The sequence below is a fragment of the Heliangelus exortis genome, chromosome 2 (genome assembly GCF_036169615.1).
Source record: "Heliangelus exortis chromosome 2, bHelExo1.hap1, whole genome shotgun sequence".
In the NCBI taxonomy this organism is placed as follows: domain Eukaryota; kingdom Metazoa; phylum Chordata; class Aves; order Apodiformes; family Trochilidae; genus Heliangelus; species Heliangelus exortis.
Genome location: NC_092423.1, coordinates 1117309 through 1144265, shown reverse-complemented (window position 1 = coordinate 1144265; position 26957 = coordinate 1117309). Strand labels below are relative to the sequence as shown.

The window sequence follows — 26957 nt, the reverse complement described above, 5'->3', positions numbered from 1 at the left end:
TAATCTGAGGATCTTGAAGGGAAAAGGGAAGGGAAGGGAAAAGGGAAGGGAAGAGGAAAGGGAAGAGGGAAGGGAAGAGGGAAGGGAAGAGGGAAGGGAAGAGGGAAGGGAAGAGGGAAAGGAAGGGAAGGGAAAGGAAGGGAAGAGGGAAGAGGAAAAGGGAAAAGGGAAAAGGGAAAAGGGAAAAAGGGAAAAGGGAAAAGGGAAAAGGGAAAAGGGAAAAGGGAAGGGAAGGGAAAAGGGAAGGGAAGAGGGAAGGGAAGAGGGAAGGGAAGGGAAGAGGGAAAAGGGAAGAGGGGAAGGGAAGGGAAGGGAAGGGAAGGGAAGGGAAGGGAAGGGAAGGGAAGGGAAGGGAAGGGAAGAGGGAAGGGAAGGGAAGGGAAGGGAAGGGAAGGGAAGGGAAGGGAAGGGAAGGGAAGGAAGGGAAGGGAAGGGAAGGAAGGGAAGGGAAGGGAAGGGAAGGGAAGGGAAGGGAAGGGAAGGAAGGGAAGGGAAGGGAAGGGAAGGGAAGGGAAGGGAAGGGAAGGGAAGGGAAGGGAAGGGAAGGGAAGGGAAGGGAAGGGAAGGGGCATCACCTCCCCAGCAGCCTCCAGAGACCCAAAGATCTCCAGGTCACCAGCAACACCCTGAGCATCCAACTAATCTGACTTTTTATTGTGGATTGGTTGGGTTTTCTTTAGTCTGCAGTGGAATTTTTATTGAAATATGTTAATGGAACAACTGATCAAAAATCAGAAACATTTCTGGCTGTTCCACCCCTAAATCCTCCTCCTCCTCCAGGCTCCAAATGTTGAAAGGGCACCAGTGTGACACAGCTTGGGGTGGGTTCCAGAGAACCAGGGAATGGTTTGGGTTGGAAGGGACCTTAAATCCCCCCCAGTGCCCCCCCTGCCATGGTCAGGGACCCCTCCCCCAGCCCAGGGGGCTCCAAGCCCCATCCAACCTTCAACACTGCCAGGGATGGGGCAGCCACAGCTTCCTTGGGCAACCTGGGCACCCAGGGGCTCAGCACCCTCACCCCAAACAATTTCTCCCTCCCTCCCTGCCCAAGATCTCCTCTCCATCTCCCCTTTTATTTTTAGTTTAAAACCATCACCCCATGTCCTCAGCACAAGTGGGGGACAAAGCTGCTTTGGGGGGGGAGGAAGCCATGAGGAGGGGACAGAGCTGGGTGAGGGAATGAGGGTCTGAGGAGGGGGATTTGGGAAGGTTTGGGAAGGGGGAAGAGACCTTGGAGTGGGGAACATGGCTTGGAGGAGGGGGATGAGGCCTGGAGGAGGGGAGAAGGGTTTGGGGAAGGGGTCAAGACATTGAGGAGGGGGATGAAGCTTTGATAAGGGGATGAGGAGGGGAACAAGACCTTAAAGAGGGGGCCATGGTTTTGAGGAGGGGGATGAAGCCTTGAGGAGGAAGATGAAGCCTTGAGGAGGGGGATGAATCTTTGGGAAGGGGGCAGAGGCCTTGAGGAGGGGGCCATGGCTTTGAGGAGGGAACTGACGCCTTGAGGAGGGAGATGAAGCCTTGAGGAATGTGATGAAGCTTTGAAGTCTTGAGGAGGGGGACGAGGCCCTGAGGAGGGGAGGAGCCCCCGGGGGGCAGCCGCGGCCTCTGGGAACACCGTGCCGGGACAGGCGGGTGCCGAGCAGGTTCCCGAGGATGGGGAGACCCTCGGGGGGGGGGGGGCACCATCCTCCCCCTCCTCTCCCTCCTCACCTTCCTTCTCCCCCTCTGCTCAGGCGGAAAGCCGGAGGGGAGCTAGGCCGCCCGTTGCCATGGCAACCGAACCTCTCCCTCCCCGCTTCCGGGAAGGGGCCGGAAGTGACGGTTGAACGGAAGCGGGCGGGAGGCGGCGGTACGGCGGGCGGAGGGGACAAAGCGCGGGGGAGGCGAAGCGGGGCGTGGGGGGGGGAAGCGGCCGGGAAGATGCTGGAGGCGGCGGCGGCCGAACCCGAATTGGACCCCGAGGACCTGGTGCACTTCTCGGTGGGCGATTTGCCCAGCCGGGGCTATGGAGTCATGGGAGAGATCCGGCGGCAGGGGAAGCTCTGCGATGTCACCCTCAAGGTGCGGCCCGGCCCGGCCCGGGGGACCCGGGGAGTGAGGGGAGGGGGGGGGGACTGAGGGACCCCCCGGGCTCTGAGGGACCCCCTAGGGACTGAGGGACCCCCCCAGGCTCTGAGGGACTTCACAGGATCCAAGGGACCCCTCAGGATCCGAGGGACCCCCCCAGGGATTGAGGGACCTCACAGGATCCGAGGGACCCCCCCCAAGATCTGAGAGATTCCCCCAGGCTCTGAGGGACTTCACAGGATCCAGGGGACCCCCCCCCAGGATCCGAGGGACCCCCCAGGTTCTGAGGGACCTCACAGGATTCAAGGGACCCCCCAGGATCTGAGGGGCCCCCGAGAATCCAGGGGACCCCCCCCCCCCCCAGGGTCTGAGGGTTCTCACAGGATCCGAGAGACCCCCCCAGGATCCGAGGGACCCCCCAGGCTCTGAGGGACCCCCCAGGATCCGAGGGACACCACCCCCCCCCAGGCTCTGAGGGACCTCCCAGGCTCTGAGGGACCCCCCAGGATCCGAGGGACCCCCCCAAGATCCGAGGGACCCCCCCAAGATCCGAGGGACCCCCCCAAGATCCGAGGGACCCCCCAGGATCCGAGGGACCCCCCAGGATCTGAGGGACCCCCCAGGCCCTGAGGGACCTCACAGGATCCAAGGGACCCCCCAAGGGTCTGAAGTTGAGGGGGAGCTGGGGGACCCCGAGGCCCCCAGAATGTTGGGGGGTGGGGGGGTGGGAGCTGAGGGACCCCCCAGGTTGTAAGGGGGGGACTGAGAGGGACCTGAGGGCCCCTGGGCCAGGAGTGGGTCCTGAGGGGGGGTGGAGGGACACACATCCCCCCAGGATCTTTAGAGGGGGTTTGGGGACCCCTGAGGGTCCCCAGGACATGAGTGGGGGGCTGGGGACCTTCCCCTTGGTTCTGGGGGGGCTGAGGGACCCACATCCCCCCCTCTGGGTCTCTTTGGTGGGGAGGAGGCATCTGGGGGTCCCCTGGGGTAGGAGGAGAAGGGGGAGAGAGCTGAGGGGGGGATAAACTTCCCATGGCTTTGGGGAGGGGCTGAGACCCTCTCCATCCCCTTTATTGGGATATTGGGGTGCTGGAGCACCCCCAAACCCGGGGGGGGAGGGGGTTTGGGGGTCCCTTGGGGGGTTCTGGAGCTTCTCTCTCCTTTGGAGCTGCCTCAGTTGTGTTTTGTTGTTTTTTTATTTATTTTTTTTTTCCAGGCAGTGACCCAATCCCTCGCTTTGGGGTTGGTTTGGGGAGGAAAAGGGGCACCCCAGGACCCTTCCCCTGGGATCCCCCTGTGGGGTGTGAGGGGGGGGAGGCTGCCAACCCAAGCTCTGCTTTCTCCAAAGCCTGGGAGCAGATTTCTCCTCTCTCCCAAACCTTTCTCCTTGAAGAGCCCCCAACCCCCAGGGCTTGGGGGTCCTTGGGGGGGGCTCAGAGGGACCCCCCCCATCCCTAACCCCAGGCAGGAAATGTTGGGAATCCTTCAGAAGAGGCCACAGAGGGGTTGGGTGAGGATGTGCAAGCTCTGGGCTGGGGTTTGAGTCACCCCACAATTAACTCAGGAGTTGTTAATTAAAGCTGAAGGGGTTCCCCTCCTCCTCCTCCTCCTCCTCCTCCTGCCTCTGCCAGGGCTGGGGCTGCTGGGGGGAGGGAGGGCTTGGGGGGCACCCCTGGGTGTCAGGGGGATGCTTGATCCCCAAAAATCCCTTTGGAGTGCTGGGCTGTCACCTCCTCAGCAGTGGGGTTGGTGCCACCAGCTGAGGGGACCCAGTGACAAAACTGGTTTGTGGTGGGGAGAGCTGGACGTGGTGTTCCTGAGGTGCTGCAGGGGATTCCCAGCTCCTGGGAGCCTCAGGAACTGCAGGACATGGGGGCTCCTCTGGATCAGCTTTTCCAGACAGTTCCCAAAGTCCTTTTCCTTGCTTCTCTCCATCTTGATTCACACTCCAGGTTTTGGGGGCTGGGGGGGGGGGTCCTGGCAGTGCTGGCAGCATGTTGACTCCCCTTTCCTTTTTTCCTTTTTATTCTATTTTTTTATTTATGATATTTTTGCTCCAGACTCTTGCTGTCTGGGGAGGGTGTGGAGCCTTTCATCCCTCCACGGGATGAAAAAATCCAGAAAAAATGTCTCTGCTGTTCCAGAGATGAATCCTGATGTTCCTCACTGCCTGGATAATTCTTTATGACCCTGGAGAGATCCCAGGAAGGGCTGCAATGTCTGGCAAGGGGACTCCTGGTTCCTTGGAATCCAAATTCCTTTGGTTCCTTGCCTTCTCTTGACTCATCCCAGCAAACCCTCCCACCTCCTGCCTCCTGACATCCCAGTGCTCAGCCCCATTCCAGGAATCCTCTCCCTGCTCCAGCTCCTGGGTGCTGCAGAGCTCCTGGGCCTCAGCTGGGCTTGGGAGGTGAATCCTGGAATGGGTTTGGGATGGAAGGGACCCAAGAGCTGACCCCTTTTTGTGGGGTCCCTGGCCAAACTTTCCTGTTTGAAAACTGGAGAAAGCCACTGGAGAATCAGGGGAATTGTTGCTTCTGGTAAAAAGAGGGGGGGGAAAAAAACCCCAAACCTCCTCTGGGCTCCCATCATCACTCAGTGGATTTCAGGCTTCCAAAGCAGGTTTGGAATTTTCTGCTCCAACAGCATCTTGTAAACTGAGCAGAGATTGTAGGGCAGAACTTTGTTTCTTAAACATTTCAGGTGTTTAGGAAATGCTTGGTTGTTTCCTGGGGCCATCTGACCTCAAAGCTGACCCAGTGCCCCCCTGCCATGGCCCCCCCTCCCCCAGCCCAGGGGGCTCCAAGCCCCCAAGATGTTGAGAAACATCTCAAAATGGGGCACTAAACCCTTGCAAATCTGCAGTTGGTGAGGATCATCAGCTGCTTTTGGGGGGAAAAGACCTTTAAGATCCTCAGGTTGAGCTGCAGGAGGCTCAGGCTTTACTGAGAGTCCCTTAGAGACCAAATTTTAGGATTTTATCATAGAATCCCAGACTGGTTTGGCTTGGAAGGGACCTGAAAGATCATCTGGTTCCATGGGGACCCCTCCCCCAGCCCAGGGGGCTCCAAGCCCCATCCAACCTTCAACACTGCCAGGGATGGGGCAGCCACAGCTTCCTTGGGCAACCTGGGCACCCAGGGGCTCAGCACCCTCACCCCAAACAATTTCTCCCTCCCTCCCTGCCCAAGATCTCCTCTCCATCTCCCCTCTCCCAGCTCCAAACCCTTCCCCCTCGCAGGCTCCCATCCCTCCAGGCCCTTGTCCCAAGTCCCTCCCCAGCTTTCCTGGAGCCCCTTCAGGCACTGGAAGGTGCTCTAAGGTCTCCCCATGGGATCCTTCTCTTCTCCAGCCTCAACACCCCCAACTCTCTCAGCCTGGCTCCAGAGCAGAGCTGCTCCAGCCCTCCCAGCAGCTCCAGGGCCTCCTCTGCACTGGCTCCAACAGCTCCGTGTCCTTCTGCTGCTGGGGACCCCAGAGCTGGACCCAGCTTTACCCCAGGGGGGTCTCCCCAGAGGGGAGCAGAGGGGGACAATCCCCTCCCTGGCCCTGCTGCTCACACAGCTCAGCACAGGGGGGGTTTGATGGCTCCTGGGGAGCTTCTCCCCCCCAGCACCCCCAGGTCCTTCTCCTCAGGGATGCTCTCCAGCCCTTTATGGATTCTCCTGCTTGTCCTCTCCCAGGACCTTGCCCTGGGCCTTGCTGCACCTCATGATGCTCACACAGAGTCACTTCTGTCACCTCCCCAGGTCCCCAGGACCCCCCCATCCCTCTCCTCTTGGCCTCCATGCAGAGCCCACACATCCTCCTTGGGAAGATGTTCCAATTCCTGACAGAAATCATCCCTTCAGACACTTCCCCCCTGAATAAACCTTTATTTAAACACCTCTGAGGATGGTTTGGTCAGAACCCTGTGGATAAATCCAGCTGGGCTGCTGGGGGGGTCCCTGCCCCTGCAGGAGGGTGGGAGTGGGGGAGCTTTGAGGTCCCTGACAGTTCCATGGTGACAATTCCATGATTTTATGATTCTATGAAATCAGGGTAAAGCTGAAATCTCCAGACAAGCAGCAGCTGTCCTCTCCTTGCCCTGCAGCTGCTTCCAGCTGGGAAAAAGTTGGGATTTTCCACATTTCTCAGCCCTGGAGGTGGGAGAAGTCTCCCAGGCTGTTGCCATCCCCTGGGCTTGGGCTCTGTGGCCACGGAGCAGAACCTGGGGCAGGGAGAGCTCTTCCCAGGATCACTTCACCCCTTTCACCTTCCCCAGCCTTTCCTTGTTCCTGCTGGCAGCACTGCTGATGCTTTGCCATTTCTCTCAAGAATCCCTTTTACAGGGGATTTCTCCTTTTTTTTCCCCCCTCAGTGTGTGTTTAACCAAAGCTTTCCAGAAATGCTGCAGAAGCTCCAAGAGCTCCAGTTCCACCTCTGAGCAGGGGGGTTCAGTCCCTCCTCTGCTTTTTTGATTGCAGGGAAGAAGCTCCTGGGGGTTCCTCTTCTTCCTGAGCATCACTTTTTGTATTTATTTTTAATTTTTACCTATTTTTTCCCTACAAATAAACATCCTCCCAGGATGAGAGCTCCGTGGGCAGCTCTGTTCTCTGGGCTCTGCCAAGGTGCCAGCAGCTTGCTGCAGCACTGCAGTGAGCAGGGCAGGGATCCTGAAATCATAAATGGGTTTTACAGCTCTGAGGAGCTGCAGGCTGAGCAAAAGGAACCCAGGGCTGCATTGGCACTGTCAGAATTTGGGCTGAAGCTCTCCTAAAAAAAAAAGGGAAAAGGAGGTTTGTGCCTTCCTGCAGTCCTCCAAGAGCAAAGGGAACATCAGCTCCTCTTGTTGGGGCTTCTCAGGTCCCAGATTTCCAGGGTTAACTCCACAAATAGTTAAAAAAGTCTCTCTTAAAATAAAAATAAATGTAAATAACCCAAGAAGGGCGAGTTCCAAGCTGCAGGGAGGTTGGGATATTTCTTCCCTCCACAATCCCAAAGCAAACTGAGAGCTGAGAGTCCTCTTGGGGCTTTTCTCCCCCCTTTTTTCCAACCCATTTTTCCAAAGCAGATGGATAGCTCCAACCCTTCCAAACCCCTCCAGCAGCTGCACCCCAAAAGGAGCTGCTGGTAAATCAGGTGGAATTCCAGAGGGCTTAGGCTGCCAGTGGTGGAATTCCAGCAGAAAATCCCAGCAGGATCGTTGGCAATCCCCATGCTTGGCTGCTCTGCAGGTGGGGGAGCAGATTTGGGATGCTTGGAGAAGGTTTGTGAGGTCCTTGGAGAAGGTTTGTGAGGTCCTTGGAGAAACTGAGCTGAGTGGAAGAGGGGAAAAGCTTTTTCTTTCCAGAGGTTTGGAAAAGCAGCTCCTGTGCAGAGCTTTGGGGTGAGGATCTTGCTGAAATCTCCTGCTACAACAGGAATGAGCTGCTCCAGGTGGCACCTGGGTGTGGGGTTGCAGCCTGAGGGTTGCTCCCCTTGTAGAAAAAAGGAGATTTTTTTGGTGCTGTGTGAAGACATTAAACCCAAACCTTAGCAGACACCACCCATTTCTGCACTGAGGGGTTTTTATCTCAGAATCCCTGAATCCTGGGGGAAAAATAAAGCTGACTGCCCCCCACCCCACTGCCCCTGGGTTTGGTTTCCTTGTCCTACACCTTCAGGAGGCTCCAGTGACCACTCCATGGCCACTGGGGAGCAGGAAACTGTGGGATGAGTTGGAAGCAGGATTTGGGTGTTTTCCAGGAGGTTTGGGGGAGAGAAGAGCTTTGGGGTGAGTGTTAGGAAAAGGTTTGGGGTCTCCAGCTGTGGAGTTGCCCTCAGGTGGGGTTTGGGGATCTTCCAGGACAGGGAGTGATCCTCTGGGGATGTGTTGGTGATGGGGAACAGGGAGATGGGGCCCAGCAGAGCTGCTCAGCTCCTCTGGGCTGGGAAGGAATTCTCTGGGATGTGTTTGCTCTCCATGGAACAGGGGTGACCTCTGCTCATCAGCAGGACTGGAATTAGCTCAGAGCAGAAGCAATATTTGCTTTTATCTCAGCAACCTCTTGGGTCTGCAGTCCCAAACCTCTCTGACAGCTGCTGTTGGGCTCTGGGGGAGAGAGGAAGGGAATTTACCTGAACTCCTGCAGTTTTGGTACCACATATTCTATGAAAACATCTCCTTCAACTTCACAACTGCCTCACAAACCTTTCCTGCCATGGCTTGGACACTCAAATGATCCTTAAGGTCCCTTCCAACCCAAACCATTCCATGATTCTTTTCTCCTGCAGCCTCCCTATAACTGCAGCATCAGGGAAAATGCCTTTGTTTTTCACTTTTTTGAGAAGATCTTTGCAGCAGAGACCTCCAGAGCCTCCTCAGCTCCACGGTGTGAGAACAATAGCTGCTTTTGTTCCACCTCCAGCACTTCTGCTGGGAAAAAAGCTCCATTGTGCCCTGGGACTGTTCCCACTGAGTGGGAGTGGGAGTGGGAAGGAGAAGGGGTGGCTTTTACTCCTTGGGTGAAAAACACATTGGAAGGGAACCCTCTGCTCTCTGTGGTCAGCAAGGTTGTTCTGCAGGCACTGGGGCTGTTCTTCTTCCTGGGAAATGAGATGTTTTCCCCTAAAAACAGCAGCCTCTGGAATCAGAGTTTGTTAAAAAACAGCTCAAGGTGGGAATGTGGAAGGTGAGGAGTTGTGCTCAGGGTTGGAAGGAGGAAATGGTCCTGACCCAGGGAGGGACCTGGCCTCAGGCATCCCCCCCCTCTCCTGCTGATAAGGAATTCCTGGGATATTTCTCTTTTTGCTGGTAGAAAGGGAGAATTAACAGCAAATTCTGGGTTGGAGATGTGGAGGGGATGAATTGGGTGATGATTTCAGTTCTGTCCAGGGCCAGAGCTGAACTCCAGGCTCAGAAAGTGAAGGGAGAGAATTGCCCCCCACCCCCCTGCTCTGCTGAGCCCCCCCTGCAGTGCTGTGCCCAGGTCTGGAGTCCCCAAGAGCAGAAGGACACAGAGCTCCTGGAAGGTGTCCAGAGCAGAGCCACTGAAATGCTCAGAGGGCTGAGCAGCTCCCTGGGAAGCCAGGCTGAGGGATTGGGGTTGTTCAGCCTGGAGAAGAGGAGGCTCCCAGGTGAGCTCAGAGCAACCTTCCAATATCTGAAGGGGCTCCAAGAAAGCTGGGGGAGGGCTTTGGACACGGGGGGTAGGGAGAGGACAAGGGAAATGGGTTAAAACTTGGAGAGAAAGGGGAGATTGAGGTTGGAGATGGGGAAGGAATTCTTGAACTTGAGGGTGGGGAGACATTGGCCTCAGCATCTGTGTTAGATAAAAACCTGAGGCTCTGGGGAGACCTTAGAGCAGTCTTCCAGTACCTGAAGAGCCCACAGAAAAGCTGAGGAGGGACAATTTACAAGGGCCTGGAGTGACAGGATGAGGGGGAAGAGTTTCAAAGTGGAAGAGAGGAGATTGAGTTGAGATATTAGGAGGAAATTGTTTGGGGTGAGGGTGCTGAGCCCCTGGGTGCCCAGGTTGCCCAAGGAAGCTGTGGCTGCCCCATCCCTGGCAGTGTTGAAGGTTGGATGGGGCTTGGAGCCCCCTGGGCTGGGGGAGGGTGGCACTGGGTTACTCCTTGGGTGAAAAACACATTGGAAGGGAACCCTCTGCTCTCTGTGGTCAGCAAGGTTGCTCTGCAGGCACTGGGGCTTTTCTTCTTCCTGGGAAATGAGATGTTTTCCCCTAAAACATGCAGGGGTGGCACTGAGTGATCTTTAAGGTCTCTTCCAACCCAAACCATTCTGGGATTCTCTGATTCTGAGAATTTCTCCCTCCCTCCCTGCCCAAGATCTCCTCTCCATCTCCCCTCTCCCAGCTCCAAACCCTTCCCCCTCGCAGGCTCCCATCCCTCCAGGCCCTTGTCCCAAGTCCCTCCCCAGCTTTCCTGGAGCCCCTTCAGGCACTGGAAGGTGCTCTAAGGTCTCCCCATGGGATCCTTCTCTTCTCCAGCCTAAACACCCCCAACCCAAGCTGAGGGTGCTGAGCCCTGGCCCAGGTTGCCCAAGGGCTGCCCCATCCCTGGATCCATCCCAGCCCGGGTTGGATGGAGCTTGGAGCAGCCTGGGCTGTTGGGTCCCTGCAGCTCTGGGGTGGCCGAGCTGCTGTGAAACAAAACTTGTCACAGTGCTTTTCCTTTGCCTTTTTCATGTGTCAGGAATTTTGCTTTCTGAATTCTCAGCAAGTTGTGTTTCTGGGTGTGAGAGCTCCAGGCCTGGAGGGAGAGGCAAGAGCTGACAAACCCCTGAGTGCAGCAAGATTTTTGTAATAAGCTGCCCAGACATGAAAGGGTTTTTTTGGGCAGAGGAGAAGAGAAGGGCTTCTCAGATGAGCTGGAGAGTGGAGGGGCTGCCGGTTTGTCCCAGAAATAGGAAACTCAAATGGGAAAAATCTTCCTTATGTGAGGGGGAAAATGTGGAATTCTGCCCGGCCAGAGTCAGGATAGCCTGGAAATGAGGAAAAGAAACCACAGCTCTGAACCAGGAGAGCAAAGAAATGAGCACCCTGGGGTGGTGGGAGGGGTCCCTGCCCATGCAGGGGGTTGGGACTGGGTGAGCTCTAAGGTTCCTCCCAAGCCAAACCATTCTGTGGTTCTATGAAATGAGAGCCAAGAGCTGTGTAAGTCCCTCAGAAGAGGATAAAATACTGGGGAGTGTCTGCAGGAGGGAGATGGGGAACTGGAGGTGCAAGAAGCCCCTTCCAAGGCTCATTCTGTAGCTCAGGAAGACTTTTCCAGGGATGGAAATGTGAGCCAGGAGCAGCAGAGGTCAAACTGCAGAGGTTCTGCCCCAAGGAACCCATCAGCTCCCAGGTCATGGAGGAGGAGACTGAGCTGTGGGATGGATCCTTCCAGCTCAGGAGGAGGCAGCTCCCTGCTTTGAGGTCTGCAGAATAATTCCAGTCCAGGAGTGAGGTTGGAGCCAGGAACTGTTTGGGAACTGTTACACTCAAGAATTGACTGTAACAGGGAAGAAGGAGCTGGTCTGAGATGGGAATAACTTCCCACTAGGTAGGACAGGTTATTGTCCTACCTGTGCTGGGCACTGCTGAGACCCCCAGCCCCAATCCTGGGGTCAGGTCTGGGTCAGAAAAGAGACATGGAGGGTCTGAAGAGTGTGCAGAGAAGGGAATGGAGGTGGGGAAGGGTCTGGAGCACAAGGAGAAGGTCTGGAGAGCATGGAGGAGGGGCTGGAGAAGATGGAGAAGGGTCTGGAGAAGTTGTGAGGAGCAGCTGAGGGCCCTGGGGGTGTTGATCCTGGAGCAGAGGAGGCTGAGGGGAGACCTTCTGGCTCTCTGCAAGCCCCTGAGAGGAGGTTGGAGCCAGGGGGGGTCGGGCTCTGCTCCCAAGGAACAAGGGATGGGACAAGAGGAACTTTGGGCACAACTCAAGTGGTGCCAGGGGAGGTTTAGGTTGGAGCTGGGGAAGAATTTCTCCCTGGAAAGGGTTGTCAGGGCCTGGCCCAGGCTGCCCAGGGCAGGGCTGGAGTCCCCATCATCCCTGGAGGGGTTTCAGAGAAACCCCTGGGGATGTGGGGATGAGGGACATGGGCTGGGCATTAATGCTTGGATTAATGCTTGGACCAGATGATCCCAAAGGTTTTTTCCAACCAAAATGACCCTGAAGACTTGGCTGTTGTCTGTCAGCAATCTGAGAACCAACCCCCTTGTGCTGTGCTCATTTTCCCTTTGTCTCTCTGAGTGCTCCTGGCAGCTCCTGAGGTTGGAAAAATGGATCCAAAAGTTGGAATTCAAAGCCCGGGCTGCTCTCTGGTTTGCAAAGGGGAATTGTGTCCAAGTCTCAGTCCCTGGGGTCCTGCTGGGCTGGCAGGGGGACATCTGGGGCTTGTGGGAGGTGCTGACCTTCCCTTCCCCCCCATTTTCTTTCTCATTTTTAGGTCGGAGACCACAAATTCAGCGCTCACCGCATCGTCCTGGCAGCCTCCATCCCCTACTTCCATGCCATGTTCACCAACGACATGATGGAGTGCAAGCAGGATGAGATTGTCATGCAGGGCATGGATCCCAGGTAAACATCCCAGGACACATCCCAGGGCACATCCCAGGGCACATCCCAGGGCACATCCCAGGGCACATCCCAGGACACATCCCAGGCACCTCCCAGACACCTCCCAGGACTTCCTGAGGGCTCTGCTCTCCTGGGTCCACACCTTGGCAGCCTGCTCTGCACCTGCTGGGCACTGGAGGGGGGGGTTTTGTGTCAGCAGCCCCTGCTGGGTTCATTGTTAACCAATTCTGCTCTTTCTCCCCCTGATTTAGTGCTCTGGAGGCCCTGATCAACTTTGCCTACAACGGTCACCTGGCCATAGACCAGCAGAATGTCCAATCCCTGCTGATGGGGGCCAGTTTCCTCCAGCTGCAGAACATCAAAGATGCTTGCTGCACCTTCCTCAGAGAGAGGTGAGGGCTCAGCTCCTGGCTCTGCTGCTCCCCCAGACACCAGCCAGGTTTTAGGAATCAAGAGAATCAGGGGAATTGTTTGGAAAAATCCTTGGAGATCATCCAGTCCAACCCTTCCCCATCCCTGCCCCATGTCCCTCATCCCCACATCCCCAGGGGTTGCTCTGAAACCCCTCCAGGGATGATGGGGACTCCAGCCCTGCCCTGGGCAGCCTGGGCCAGGCCCTGACAACCCTTTCCAGGGAGAAATTCTTCCCCAGCTCCAACCTAAACCTCCCCTGGCACCACTTGAGTTGTGCCCAAAGTTCCTCTTGTCCTGTTGGAGGAACAGAGGGGCTGGAGGGAGGAAACCACAGCACAGCCTTAAATTGGTCCCAGGTTTGTTGGTTTTATTATTTATTATTTTGCTACCTTTTTTCAATTCCCTCACTGCCATTTGGCTGGAAAACTGTTCCAGCAGCAGGATCTGGATACAAGGAGCTGGGCTGTTCTTTGGCAACCTCCCACACTCAGCTTTAGGTTGTGCCAGGGACTCTTAGTTGGTTTAATTCCCCCATCCTGACCCCTGCAGCTGCTCAGGGTGTTCCCTGCCCTGATGCCAAGCATGCCAAATAAAGGCAAGGTCTCCTCCTCTTGTTTTCCTCTTACTTCTGCACAGAGGTTTCCTAAAACCATGGGCTGGGGAGAGTTAAAACTCATTCCCTCCACATTTAAAGTGTCTCAGTTTTCAGTATCCCCTTTGCATCTGCAGTTTGTTTAACAAAGTTCAGCTCTGTCAGGGTACAGAGGGTTCATAATTCCTGCAAAAACCTTTTCCTTGAAGTCCTGGAGATGCCACCCAGCTGGAAGGAGGTGGATTCTGTTAGTTTTTCAGGCCCTGCTGGTTTAGGGTGCTTGGTTAAGTGAGTTTGGGTTAGCAGCTGCCTGGTGTTGGTCAAGGGTTGGACTGGATGAGCTTGGAGGTCTCCTCCAACCTAAACATTCTGGGATTCTGATAAAGGAGGGGATTTGCTTCAGCTGCCCCAGTTCTCCCCAGTCTCCCAGCAGCAGCCAGATGTCCTAAATGAATCCCTGGGAATGTTAATTAATTAATAAGAAGAAAATTGGTGGCCTGGGACCATCCTGAAGTGCTGGAAGGTGGAGGCTCAGCTCACAGCCTGCCTTGGGATGAAGAATTGGAGAAGAGCAGATTTAGGTTGGATGTCCCAAAGTTCTGTCCATGAGGGAATCCATGGCCCAGGCTGCCCAGGGAGGGGGTTGAGGCCTCATCCCTGGAGATGTTCAAGGTTGAGGAGGCTCTGAGCACCCTGATCTGGGTGAGGGTGTCCCTGATACTGCAGGGCTGGGACTGGGGGACCTTGGGAGGTCCCTTCCAACCCAAATGATTCAATAATTCTATGATTTTAAATTCTCCAAGGGATGGAGCAGCTCCTGTGCCACAGTTTCCAGGATCAAGACCCATCTCCCACACACACTGTCACCTTCTTGCTTGTCCATCTGGGGACAGCTGATATTCAGTTGTGCAGCCTGGAGAAGAGAAGGTTCCAGGAAGACCTAAGAGTGACCTTTCTGTATCTGAAGGGGCTACAGGAAGGCTGAGAGGGGCTGTGTGCAAGGGCCTGGAGGGATGGGATGGGGGGAATGGTTTGAAATTAGAGAAAATTTAGGTTGGATGTTGGGAAAAAGTTCTGTACCATGAGTGGAAAAATGGCCCAGGTTGCCCAGGGAGGGGGTTGAGGCCTCATCCCTGGAGATGTTCAAGGTTGAGGAGGCTCTGAGCACCCTGATCTGGGTGAGGGTGTCCCTGATACTGCAGGGCTGGGACTGGGGGACCTTGGGAGGTCCCTTCCAACCCAAACCATTCTCTGATTCACTGTGGGGTGTTCTGAGCTCTGGGAGCTTCCTGCTCCCCATCAGTGCTACCTCAGCACAGCCTGGGACAGGAGGTTGTGTCCTCAGAGGGGACACAACCAGTGTCACATGCTGGACACAGCTGGGCCTGACTTCTCCAGAGCATGAGACACCCAAACCACCAGTGCCCCACCGTGGTTCTGTCCTACACAGGCAACATTTAGTTTAGCATCTGATAATTAGTGCCCCCAAACCAGCCAGCTTGCTGCATGGTGACATAGCTGTGCTGGGCAGGGCTGCTGACTGGGACAGGAGCAGCCAGGACACATTCCTGGTGCTGTAGGACACGGGGTTGGGACAAACATCACCTCCTGCAGCTCCTTCACTGGGCAGCTTCGTGCAGGGGCTGTTGGAGAGAGGTTGGGATCCAGAGTGGTGCTTCCAGAGCACCTGGAGCACAGGAAAGGGCTGCAAGTGCTCCATGGGACTGGGAAAAGGGAACCCCAGGATGGCTGAGGCTGTCAGGGAGCTGAGAGCTCATCTGCTCCAAGCTCCTGCCATGCCCAGGGACACCTCTCATCCAGCCCAGGTTGCTCCAAGCCTCCTCCAACCTGGCCTTGAACACCTCCAGGGAGGGGGCAGCCACAGCTTCTCTGGGCAATCTGTTCCAGAGGCTCAGCACCCTCCTGCTGAAGAACTTCTTCCTCAGCTCCAGCCTGAACCTCTTCTCCTGCAGTTTCAATCCATTTCCCCTTGTCCTCTGGCTGGACACTCTGAGGAAAAGTCCCTCTGCAGCCTTCCTGGAGGTTCCCTTCAGGGATTGGGGGGCAGCTCTAAGGTCCCCCTGGAGTCTCCTCTTCTCCAGGCTGAACAATCCCAGCTCCTCAGCCTCTCCTGGGAGCAGAGCTGCTCCAGAGAGCACCAGAAAACCAGAAACTCCTGCTTGCCCTCCCAGGCACCCCAAGGTGTGGGAGGGAGGGAAGGTTGTGAGCAGCCTCACACTTCTCCTCACCTTACGTCCTGCAGCCTCCAGGCAGAGCTCCAGTGGCTCCTTTCCAGCTCCCAGGGAATGATTTCCTAGAATGTTCAGGGTTGGAAGGGAGCTCCAGAGCTGCTCCAGTGCCAGCCCTGTCCCAGCAGGATCCCCCAGGGCAGGGCACACAGAACACATCCAGGGGGGGTTGGAAAGGCTCCAGAGAAGGAGACTCCAGAACCTCTCTGGGCAGCCTGGGCCAGGGCTCCCTCACCCTCACAGCCAAGAAGTTTCTCCTCAGCTTCAGCTGGAACTTCCCATGTTCTCCCTTCAGCCCAGGATTCCCTGTCCTATTCCTGGGCACCACTGAACAGAGATTGGCCCCTTCCTCTTGCCCCCCACCCCTCAGCTCTTGATGGACATTCAGCAGATCCCCTCTCAGCCTTCTCTTCTCCAGCCTCAACAGCCCCAGGGCTCTCACTCTTTCTCCACACCAGAGATGCTCAAGTCCCTTCAGCACCCTCCCAGCTCTCCCTTGGCCTCTCTCCAGTAGATCTCTGGCTCTCTGGAACTGGGGAGCCCCAAACTGGAGCCAGGATTCCAGGGGTGCTCTCCCCAGGGCAGAGCAGAGCAGAGCAGAGCAGAGCAGAGGGGGAGGAGAACCTCCCTGGATCTGCTGGACACACTTTTCCTGATGCCCCCCAGGATCCCATTGCCCCCCAGGGCACATTGCTGACCCCAGGAGGATTTATTTCCCATTTTGAAGTCGTGGTTTCCCCCCTCTGGCTCTGTGGCTTCCCCTTCAGATCCCACTGGAGATCCCTTCACCCCTCCCTTGGAATTATTCCTGGTTGGAGAGGACATGGCTGGAAGGGCTGTGGCTTTCTGTGCCCCACGTATCCCCTGGGGCTGGGCTTGCTTTGCTGAACCTGCTTGAAATTCTTTGTCCTCCTGTTAATGGGATTTATTAATTTTGCTTTTTCCCCCCCTCTCCCCCAGGCTTCACCCCAAGAACTGCCTGGGGGTGAGGCAGTTTGCAGAAACCATGATGTGTGGGGTGCTCTATGATGCTGCCAACAGCTTCATCCACCAGCACTTCGTGGAGGTCTCCATGTCTGAGGAGTTCCTGGCCCTGCCCTTTGAGGATGTCCTGGAGCTGGTTTCTAGGGATGAGCTCAACGTGAAGTCTGAAGAGCAGGTGTGTACCTGGGGCAAGCCTCAGCCAGGGCTGTGTTTGCTCCTTGGAAACCTTTTAATTCCTTGAGAGTGGCCTGGGATGTGAAGCTCTCCCTGGAGCTGAGGAGATGTCCTGCCTGGTGAGGACTCTGAGAGGTGCTGATCCAGTTGGTGGCCAGCCAGTAGTGGTGTCCCCAGGGATCAGTGTTGGGCCCAGTTCTGTTCAATATCTTTATTGATGATTTAGATGAGGGGATTGAGTCCATCAGCAGCAAATTTGCAGATGACACTAAGCTGGGGGGAAGTGTGGATCAGCTGGAAGGCAGGAGGGCTCTGCAGAGGGACCTGGAGAGACTGGAGAGTTGGGCTGATCCCAAGGGGATGAGGTTCAACATTCCAAGTGCCGGGTCCTGCACTTTGGCCACAAGAACCCCATGGGGAGCTCCAGGCTGGGCACAGAGTGGCAGAAAGGGAGCTGGGAGTCTGGATTGCCAGGAAGCTGAAGAGGAGGCAGCAGTGTGCCCAGGTGGCCAAGAAGGCCAATGGCATCCTGGGCTGGCTCAGGAACAGCGTGGCCAGCAGGTCCAGGGAAGGGATTCTGCCCCTGTGCTCAGCCCTGGGGAGGCCACAGCTTGAGTCCTGTGTCCAGTTCTGGGCCCCTCAGCTCAGGAAGGAGATTGAGGTGCTGGAGCAGGTCCAGAGAAGAGCAAGGAGGCTGGGAAGGGACCCAGCACAAGTCCTGTGAGGAAGGGCTGAGGGAGCTGGGGGTGTTGAGGCTGGAGAAGAGGAGGCTCAGGGGAGACCTCATCACTCTCTCCAACTCCCTGAAAGGAGGTTGGAGCCAGGGGGGGGTTGGGCTCTTTTCCCAGGCAACTCTCAGCAAGACAAGAGGGCACAAGAGGTCTCAAGTTGTGCCAGGGGAGGTTTAGGTTGGACATTAGAAAGAATTTCTTTCTGGAGAGGGTGCTCAGGCATTGGAATGGGCTGCCCAGGGAAGGGGTGGATTCTCCATCCCTGGAGATATTTCAAAAGAGCCTGGATGTGGCACTCAGTGCCATGGGCTGGGAACCACGGGGGGAGTGGAGCAAGGGTTGGACTTGATGAGCTCTGAGGTCCCTTCCAACCCAGCCAATTCTAGGATTCTATGATCTGTGGGGTCAACAAGAAGATGGGAATCCCTTGGAGCAAGGGGAGATCCACACCCACCCGAGCCAGGGAGTTGGCAGCACCAGGCTCCAACATTGGTGGCTCTGTGGACTCCAACCACCTTCCCAGGAAGTAAATTTTGGGCTGGTTTTATTGGTTTTCCTTATTCTTGGGTGCTCCTCACCCTTATCCTGGCTCAGACCCTTTCTGCCACCAGTGTGGGGATGCCACCCAGGCACCCTGTGGTGTGGGAGCAGATGGGTGCTGCTTGTCCTGGGTGCTCCAGCCCTCCCAGCAGCTCCAGGGCCTCCTCTGCACTGGCTCCAACAGCTCCGTGTCCTTCTGCTGCTGGGGACCCCAGAGCTGGACCCAGCTTTACCCCAGGGGGGTTTCCCCAGAGGGGAGCAGAGGGGGACAATCCCCTCCCTGGCCCTGCTGCTCACACAGCTCAGCACAGGGGGGATTTTGGGGGAAAATCACAACATTGTTGTCACTCTGTGGTTTCATGTCCATCGGACAGCTGGCAGCAGTAATAAACAGAAATAAACAAGTAATAAGCAGAAATAAACAATATCCCCAAGCTCCCAACATCCCATGTCTGTCTCCTGGCAGGTGTTTGAGGCTGCCCTGGCCTGGGTAAGGTACGACAGGGAGCAGAGGGAGCCCTTCCTGCCCGAGCTGCTCTCCAGGATCCGTCTCCCCCTCTGCCGCCCACAGTTTCTCAGCGACCGAGTGCAGCAGGAGGACCTGGTCAGGAGCTGCCACAAGTGCAGGTGAGCCTGGGACAGGGGGGGTGGTGGCCCCCAGTGAGCTGGAGGAAGCAGGAAGGTGGTTTAGGAGTCTCAGAGGCTGGAATTCCCTGTTCCTCTGGAGCAAACAGCTCGCTGAGCAAAGCCCCCTCCCCGGTTTGATGCCAGCAGTGGGGCCATGGTGACTTCTACAAGTGTTGGGTGGGGGAAAGTCATTCCTGAAATCTTGGGGCTGAGCAAACTGGGTCTGTTCAGGCCTGAGAGGAGAAGGCTCAGGGGAGACCTTCTGCCCATGTTCAGTGCTTAGAGGGGGCTCCAAAGCAGCTGGAGACTCCCTGTGTCCAAGGAGTCCCATGGACAGGACAAGGGGCAATGGGCACAAGGTGCTCCTGGGGACATTCCCAGTGGACACCAGAGGAAAATTTTTCCCCCTGAGGACAGTCAGACCTTGGAATGGTCTCCCAGGGGAAGGGGTGGATTCCCCCACTTGGGAAAGTTGGAAGTCTCAGCTCCAGGGGTGCTGAGACATCTCAGATCAACAATAATATGAGAAGGGTTGGAGCAGATGGGCCTGGAGGTCCCTTCCCACCTCACATCCTGGGATTCTGTGGTTCTGCTGACCCAGTTCTTTTCCTCCTTGGCTTTGGTTTCAGGGATCTTGTTGATGAGGCCAAAGATTATCACCTCATGCCTGAGCGACGACCTCACCTCCCGGCGTTCAAGACCCGGCCCCGGTGCTGCACCTCCATCTCGGGGCTGATCTATGCTGTGGGGGGGCTCAACTCAGCAGGTACCTTCCATACCTGCCCCTCGCAGGGGGGGGAGCTGGGTGGGACCAGGGCATCCTGAATTTCCCTCTGATTTGGTTCCCCCACAACCAGGAGGAGACTGAGGGTCTGGAGAGTGTGCAGAGAAGGGAATGGAGGTGGGGAAGGGTCTGGAGCACAAGGAGAAGGTCTGGAGAGCATGGAGGAGGGGCTGGAGAAGATGGAGAAGGGTCTGGAGAAGTTGTGAGGAGCAGCTGAGGGCCCTGGGGGTGTTGATCCTGGAGCAGAGGAGGCTGAGGGGAGACCTTCTGGCTCTCTGCAAGCCCCTGAGAGGAGGTTGGAGCCAGGGGGGGTCGGGCTCTGCTCCCAAGGAACAAGGGATGGGACAAGAGGAACTTTGGGCACAACTCAAGTGGTGCCAGGGGAGGTTTAGGTTGGAGCTGGGGAAGAATTTCTCCCTGGAAAGGGTTGTCAGGGCCTGGCCCAGGCTGCCCAGGGCAGGGCTGGAGTCCCCATCATCCCTGGAGGGGTTTCAGAGAAACCCCTGGGGATGTGGGGATGAGGGGCATGGGGCAGTGCTGGGTCAGGGTTGGACTGGATGATCTCCAAGGATTTTTCCAAACAATTCCCCTGATTCTCTTGATTCCTAAAACCTTGCTGGTGTCTGGGGGAGCAGCAGAGCCAGGAGCTCATGAGCAGAGTCAACCCCATTGCTTTATTATTTTTTTTTTGGGGGGGGTGGGTGAGGTTGGGTTGGAACTGGAGGTCACTGAGAGAGAGCAGGGTTTCCTCTCTTTTTTAATTTGAGTAGCACATTTTTATGCAGGTGACTCCCTGAACGTGGTGGAAGTGTTTGACCCCATCGCCAACTGGTGGGAGCAGTGCCAGCCCATGAGCAGAGTCAACCCCATTGCTTTATTATTTTTTTTTGGGGGGGGGGGAGTGGGTGAGGTTGGAACTGGAGGTCACTATCACTGAGAGAGAGCAAGGTTTCCTCCCTGTTTAATTTGAGTAGCACATTTTTATGCAGGTGACTCTCTGAACATGGTGGAAGTGTTTGACCCCATCATGAACCGGTGGGAAGAGGTGTCAGCCCATGAGCAGAGTCAACCCCGTTGCTTTATTATTTATTTTTTGGGGGGGAATGGGTGAGGTTGGAACTGGAGGTCACTATCACTGAGAGAGAGCAAGGTTTCCTCCCTGTTTAATTTGAGTAGCACATTTTTATGCAGGTGACTCCCTGAACATGGTGGAAGTGTTTGACCCCATCGCCAACCGGTGGGAGCGGTGCCAGCCCATGAGCAGAGTCAACCCCATTGCTTTATTATTTATTTTTTTGGGGGGAATGGGTGAGGTTGGAACTGGAGGTCACTGAGAGAGAGCAAGGTTTCCTCCCTTTTTTAATTTGAGTAGCACATTTTTATGCAGGTGACTCCCTGAACGTGGTGGAAGTGTTTGACCCCATCGCCAACCGGTGGGAGCGGTGCCAGCCCATGAGCACGGCCCGGAGCCGTGTGGGGGTGGCAGTGGTCAATGGGCTACTGTACGCCATCGGGGGCTACGACGGCCACCTCCGCCTCAGCACCGTGGAGGTCTACAACCCAGAGATGGATTCCTGGTCCAAAGTGGAGAGCATGAACAGCAAGAGGAGGTAGGGTGCAGCCCCATCCAGTGGGACCTTCGGAGCGGGAGGAAAATAAAGGAGGAGATGGATTTCTAGGTTGCCCAGAGCTTCATCCCTTGGGGGAATAGGATAGGGGGGCAAAAATAATGAAATGTTGGGTGGTGGGCACCAAACAAAGTGTTCATGGGAAGAAAGGGAGGGAGGGAAAAAAATAAAGGAGGAGATGGATTTCTAGGTTGCCCAGAGCTTCATCCCTGGGGGAATGGGTTGGATGGGGGGAAAAATAATGAAATGTTGGGTGTTGGGCACCAAACAAAGTGTTTGTGGGAGGGAAAAAATAAAGGAGGAGATGGTTTTCTAGGTTGCCCAGAGCTTCATCCCTGGGGAAATAGGATAGGGGGGAAAAAAATAATGAAATGTTGGGTGGTGGGCACCAAACAAAGTGTTCATGGGAAGAAAGGGAGGGAGGGAAAAAAATAAAGGAGGAGATGGATTTCTAGGTTGCCCAGAGCTTCATCCCTTGGGGGAATAGGATAGGGGGGCAAAAATAATGAAATGTTGGGTGGTGGGCACCAAACAAAGTGTTTGTGGGAAGAAAGGGAGGGAGAGAAAAAAATAAAGGAGGAGATGGATTTCTAGGTTGCCCAGAGCTTCATCCCTTAGGGGAATAGGATAGGGAAAAAATAGGATAGGGGAAAAAATAATGAAATGTCTGGTGGTGGGCACCAAACAAAGTGTTTGTGGGAGGGAAAAAACAAAGGAGGAGATGGATTTCTAGGTTGGCCTGAGCTTCATCCCTGGGGAAATAGGATAGGGGAAAAAAAATAATGAAATGTTGGGTGGTGGGCACCAAAGAAAGTGTTCGTGGGAGGAAAGGGAGGGAGGGGAAAATATTAAGGAGGAGATGGATTTCTAGGTTGTCCAGAGCTTCATCCCTTGGGGGAATAGGATAGGGGGGAAAAAATAATGAAATGTTGAGTGGTGGGCACCAAAGAAAGTGTTCATGGGTGGGGAAGGAGGAGGTGGGGTTTGCTTTGGGGCAGGCAGGGTCTGGGTGCTGCTGGAGAAGGGGTCAGCAGCTCCACCAAGGTGTGCCAGGAAAGTCATTAAGGGTTTGGTAATTAAAAGCAGCTGAGCAAGGTGGGCTGTGAGCTACAGAGGTGTTGGGTTAGGGGAGAGCAAGGAGTGAAATCCAAGTCAGAAAGTGGTCAGGTTCTGCTGGTGAGGGCTGGGAGGGAGGTGGAGAGCCACAGGAGGGGTCAGAGCCCTGTGTCCTCATGGTGGGTAAAGCCCTGCTGAGCACCCCATAGGATCCTCCTTCCTGGCAGATAAACCCATTTTACCTTCTCTGGTAACCTAGCAGGAGATGCAGGAGAATCCCAGCTGGGGAGGAATATTTCAGTTCTCCAGAGGGAGGAGCTCAGAGCTAAGCAGCAGGAGCTGGGAGCTGTGTGGTGCCCCAGCAGCTTTGTGTTGGGTTTGAAGTCACCTCCATGATGAGGTCACCTTGTCCTCCCCACCACCACAGGGTCACTGCTTCCACCTTCAGACACCTCCTGCTTTGGGCTCTTGCTCAGTCACAAAGAGGTGTTGAATTTTTGGCTTTTCTGCAAGCTTTGTAGCACTTCCTGCCCTGCTCTGCTCTGCCTGCTGGGGCTTTTTGTGGCCTGAGATGTTGGTCACTTGGGCAGAGCCCCCTCCAGGTGTCCAAGGATGAGGAATCCTGGGCAGGAAGCTCCCATTTGTGGCAGTTTCTCCTTGGCAAAAGTCTTCCTGGGAGCTTTTCCTCACAGTTGGGTTGTTTGGCCTCCCAGGGCATCAGAGGTTCTTGTCTGGAGGAGAAGATTGGTGGTGGTGCCAGCTGCAGGGTTGTGGCTTTCCTGACCTGGGAGACCCAAAGCTGAGGTGGGAGGGAGCAGAGGAGGAGGAGGAGGTTTGGTGGGGTGAAGGAGGTGATGGCAGGCAGCAGATCTGCCACCTCAGGGCTGGTGTGACAGCACCCACGGCCACCTCACGGGGTCCTGCTCTCCTTGCAGTGCCATGGGGACAGTGGTGCTGGATGGGCAGATCTACGTCTGTGGGGGATATGATGGAAACTCCTCCCTCAACTCAGTGGAGTCCTACTCTCCAGAAACCAACAAGTAAGGGCTTGGGATGAGGGGTGAGGGTTCTAAGCTAAAAAAGGGGTGGATTTAGACTGGATCGTAAGAAGAAATCCTTTGGGGTGAGGGTGCTGAGCCCCTGGGTGCCCAGGTTGCCCAAGGAAGCTGTGGCTGCCCCATCCCTGGCAGTGTTGAAGGTTGGATGGGGCTTGGAGCCCCCTGGGCTGGGGGAGGGGTCCCTGACCATGGCAGGGGGGGCACTGGGGGGGATTTAAGGTCCCTTCCTACCCAAACCTGTCTGGGATTCTATTATTATGCCCTAAATCATGCCCTAAAGTTTGTCCACCCATTCCCTGCTCTGGAAGTTCTGTGCCACATCCAGGAGCAGAGTGAACAATGGAGAAAAGTGTTGGTGTGGGGACAGCAGAGCAGAATTCCTCCTGGCAGGAGGTCACCTGGATGCAAGGAAACAAAACCATGGCTTGAATAAAATAAGGGGTGGAAGGAGGGTGGGTGAAACCCAGTCCTTAAAACACAGTCCTTGGTGGGACCCAGTCCTTGGTGAAACCAAATCCTTGGTGGGACCCAGTCCTTGGTTGAACCCAGTCCTTGGTTGAACCCTGTCCTTGGTGGGACCCAGTCCTTGAAACTCTGTCCTTGGTGGGACCCAATCCTTGAGACCCAGTTCTTGGTTGAACCCAGTCCTTGATGGAGCCCAGTCCTTGGTTGAACCCAGTCCTTGGTGGGACCCAATCCTTGGTGAAAGTCCTTTCTAATGTCCTTAGGTTGGACATTAGAAAGAATTTCTTTCTGGAGAGGGTGCTCAGGCATTGGAATGGGCTGCCCAGGGAAGGGGTGGATTCTCCATCCCTGGAGATATTTCAAAAGAGCCTGGATGTGGCACTCAGTGCCATGGGCTGGGAACCACGGGGGGAGTGGATCAAGGGTTGGACTTGATGAGCTCTGAGGTCCCTTCCAACCCAGCCCATTCTAGGATTCTATGATTCTATGAAACCAAATCCTTGGTGGGACCCAGTCCTTGGTAACCTGGCATGCCTGGAGTGTCCCCTGGCTGTGCTTGTCCTGTGCTGCCCTCTGCCTTTTCTCCTGCCAGGTGGACAGTGGTGACCCCCATGAGCTCCAACCGCAGCGCCGCCGGCGTCACCGTCTTCGAGGGCCGCATCTACGTGTCTGGAGGCCACGATGGGCTCCAGATCTTCAGCAGTGTGAGTGGGCTGGGTGGGGGCTGCCACCAGCAATCCTGCTGCTCAGCTTGGAGGAGGCCTGGGAGCAACCTGGGCTGGTGGGAGGGGGCCCTGCCCCGTGCAGGTGGGGATGGATCTCCACGATCCTGAAGGTCCCTTCCGACCCAACCCGTTTGGTGATTCCGTGCTTTGGGGAGGTGAAGCTGGGGCTGGGGGAGCTCTGTGCCCTTCTCCTGAGGTCCCAAAGTGATCCCACGACCAAATTCTGTCATTTCCAGGACAATTCTTCTCCCTGAACAACAAATCAGATGGCCCAGCAGCTGGAGGTGCTGCTCGTGTTCCCCGGGGCTGAGCTGGTGCATCTAATCCTCTCCTGAATCCCATCTCCTTTCAATTATTTTCATCCTTCCATCCCAAAGAGCTCCAAAGTCTCCCAGATGTTGGGCTCTTCCCCCCAGTGCCTGTTCGGTGCCTTGGGATTCACTGACACTTGGTGCTGGAAACCAACTTCACAGCAGGGGGAGCTGGTGGCACGAGGCTGCTTTGTCCTCTTCCAAACTTCTCCCTCTCTGCCTGGTGTCTGAGAGCAAAAAGGACCCATTCCCTCCCCCCCTACTCAGGTGGGGACCTGAACTGGAGTTGGGGCTGTCAGGAGGGGACTGAGCCCAGCAGTTTGTTGGGAGCAGCAGTGAGAGCCCCTTCCTGCCCTGCTGGGTGGATGAGGGGCAGGGGGGGGTGTCTGCAGCACCCCAGAGCTGCAACTGCTGCAGGACCAGAGTGGGGCAGTGCTGGAGCCCCTGTGGAAGGGGTCATAGAGCCATGGACTGGGTTGGGTTGGAGGGACCTTAAATCCCCCCAGTGCCCCCCCTGCCGTGGTCAGGGACCCCTCCCCCAGCCCAGGGGGCTCCAAGCCCCATCCAACCTTCAACACTGCCAGGGATGGGGCAGCCACAGCTTCCTTGGGCAACCTGGGCACCCAGGGGCTCAGCACCCTCACCCCAAACAATTTCTCCCTCCCTCCCTGCCCAAGATCTCCTCTCCATCTCCCCTCTCCCAGCTCCAAACCCTTCCCCCTCGCAGGCTCCCATCCCTCCAGGCCCTTGTCCCAAGTCCCTCCCCAGCTTTCCTGGAGCCCCTTCAGGACCTTGGAAGGTGCTCTAAGGTCTCCCCATGGGATCCTTCTCTTCTCCAGCCTCAACACCCCCAACTCTCTCAGCCTGGCTCCAGAGCAGAGCTGCTCCAGCCCTCCCAGCAGCTCCAGGCCTCCTCTGCACTGGCTCCAACAGCTCCGTGTCCTTCTGCTGCTGGGGACCCCAGAGCTGGACCCAGCTTTACCCCAGGGGGGTCTCCCCAGAGGGGAGCAGAGGGGGACAATCCCCTCCCTGGCCCTGCTGCTCACACAGCTCAGCACAGGGGGGGTTTGATGGCTCCTGGGGAGCTTCTCCCCCCCAGCAGCCCCAGGTCCTTCTCCTCAGGGATGCTCTCCAGCCATTCCCCACCCAGCCTGGATTTGTGCCCCCTCCATGTGTAGGACCTTGCACTTGGAAGTGCAGTTGGAAGAGGTCAGGCAGGGAAGGCAGCACCCAAAGTTTTGCTCTGAGCAGTCTGGACTGAGGAACGTGGAGATTTGCAGCTGCTTTCTGCCAGCAGGTGCAGAACAACCTTGCAGAGCACAGAGCCCCATCCCTTGGAGGGATGCTCCCCCCCAGCAGCCCCAGGTCCTTCTCCTCAGGGATGCTCTCCAGCCCTTTATGGATTCTCCTGCCTCTCCTTGTCCCCCCCAGGGGGGTCTCCCCAGAGGGGAGTAGAGGGGGCCAATCCCCTCCCTGGCCCTGCTGCCGCCAGATGACTCCATGAAACCCCAGAACCAAACCCCCTGATCTCCCGGGGTTGGGTTTGGCAGTTTCCTCCTTACCACACCCCCTACCCCCCCCTTCTTTTTGTCCCCCCAGGTGGAGTACTACAACCAGCACACCTGCAGCTGGCACCCGGTGTCCCCCATGCTGAACAAGCGGTGCCGCCACGGGGCCGCCTCGCTGGGCAGCCGCCTCTTCGTCTGCGGGGGTTACGACGGCTCGGGGTTCCTCAGCATGGCGGAGGTGTACAGCTCCATGGCCGACCAGTGGTACCTGATCGTCCCCATGAACACCCGCAGGAGCCGCGTCTCCCTGGTGGCCAACTGCGGCCGGCTCTACGCCGTGGGGGGCTACGACGGACAGTCCAACCTCAGCTCCGTGGAGATGTACGACCCCGAGACCAACCGGTGGACGTTCATGGCCCCCATGGTGTGCCACGAGGGGGGGGTCGGTGTGGGCTGCGTCCCCCTCCTGACCATCTGAGGGGAGAGACGACGGTTGGGTCGGGGGTTGAGGGGGGGGACCCGGCTGTTCCAACAAGAGCGGTCTGGGGAGAGGTTTCCAAAGAGGGGGGGTTGCCTGGTTGAGGTTGAGTGGCCCGATTGAGGTTGAGTGGCCCGATTGAGGTTGAGTGGCCCGGTTGAGGTTGAGTGGCCTGGTGAGGTTGAGTGGCCTGGTGAGGTTGAGTGGCCTGGTTGAGGTTGAGTGGCCTGGTTGAATTGCCCCATTGAGTTGTCAGGTTGAGGTTGAGTTGCCTGGTCGGGATTGAGTGGCCTGGTTGAGGTTGAGTTGCCTGGTTGAGTTGCCAGGTCAAGGTTGAGTTACCAGCTTGAGTGGCCTGGTTGAGTTATCAGGTTAAGCTACCAGGTTGAGTGGCCTGGTTGAGGTTGAGTGACCTGGATGAGTTACCAGGTTGAGTGGCCAGGTTGAGGTTGAGTTGCCCAGTTGAGTTGCCAGGTCAAGGTTGAGTTACCAGGTTGAGTGGCCTGGTTGAGGTTGAAA

At 56.4% G+C, this 26957-nt stretch overlaps 2 protein-coding genes across 14 annotated transcripts in view; one reads left to right on the top strand and one right to left on the bottom strand.

Moving 5' to 3' along the window:
• Positions 1–1824, bottom strand: part of KIF9 (kinesin family member 9) — a 32020-nt gene extending 30196 nt beyond the window's left edge. The window contains exon 1 of the mRNA XM_071734516.1: positions 1714–1824. The gene's annotated coding sequence lies outside the window, so the exon portion shown is untranslated. The remainder of the gene's footprint in view (positions 1–1713) is intronic.
• A 23-nt stretch (positions 1825–1847) lies between these two features.
• On the top strand, positions 1848–26950 carry KLHL18 (kelch like family member 18). Of its 13 annotated transcripts, none has more exons than XR_011724099.1 (12): positions 1848–2064; positions 11984–12114; positions 12366–12506; positions 16330–16528; positions 18265–18425; positions 19055–19191; positions 20597–20819; positions 22829–22933; positions 24009–24120; positions 26052–26600; positions 26656–26738; positions 26868–26950. XR_011724099.1 is itself a non-coding variant. In XM_071734511.1 (10 exons), exons 1-10 carry the CDS (start codon positions 1924–1926, stop codon positions 26436–26438), a joined length of 1737 nt encoding a protein of 578 aa, XP_071590612.1. In that variant the 5' UTR covers positions 1872–1923; the 3' UTR covers positions 26439–26600. The 13 variants fall into 13 exon arrangements, 1 of the variants encoding a protein (XP_071590612.1); XR_011724097.1 differs by lacking the exon at positions 26656–26738 and adding an exon at positions 26739–26770 and having other exon boundaries at positions 26052–26613; positions 26810–26950; XR_011724100.1 differs by having other exon boundaries at positions 1872–2064; positions 26052–26562.
• Positions 26951–26957: the final 7 nt, after the last annotated feature.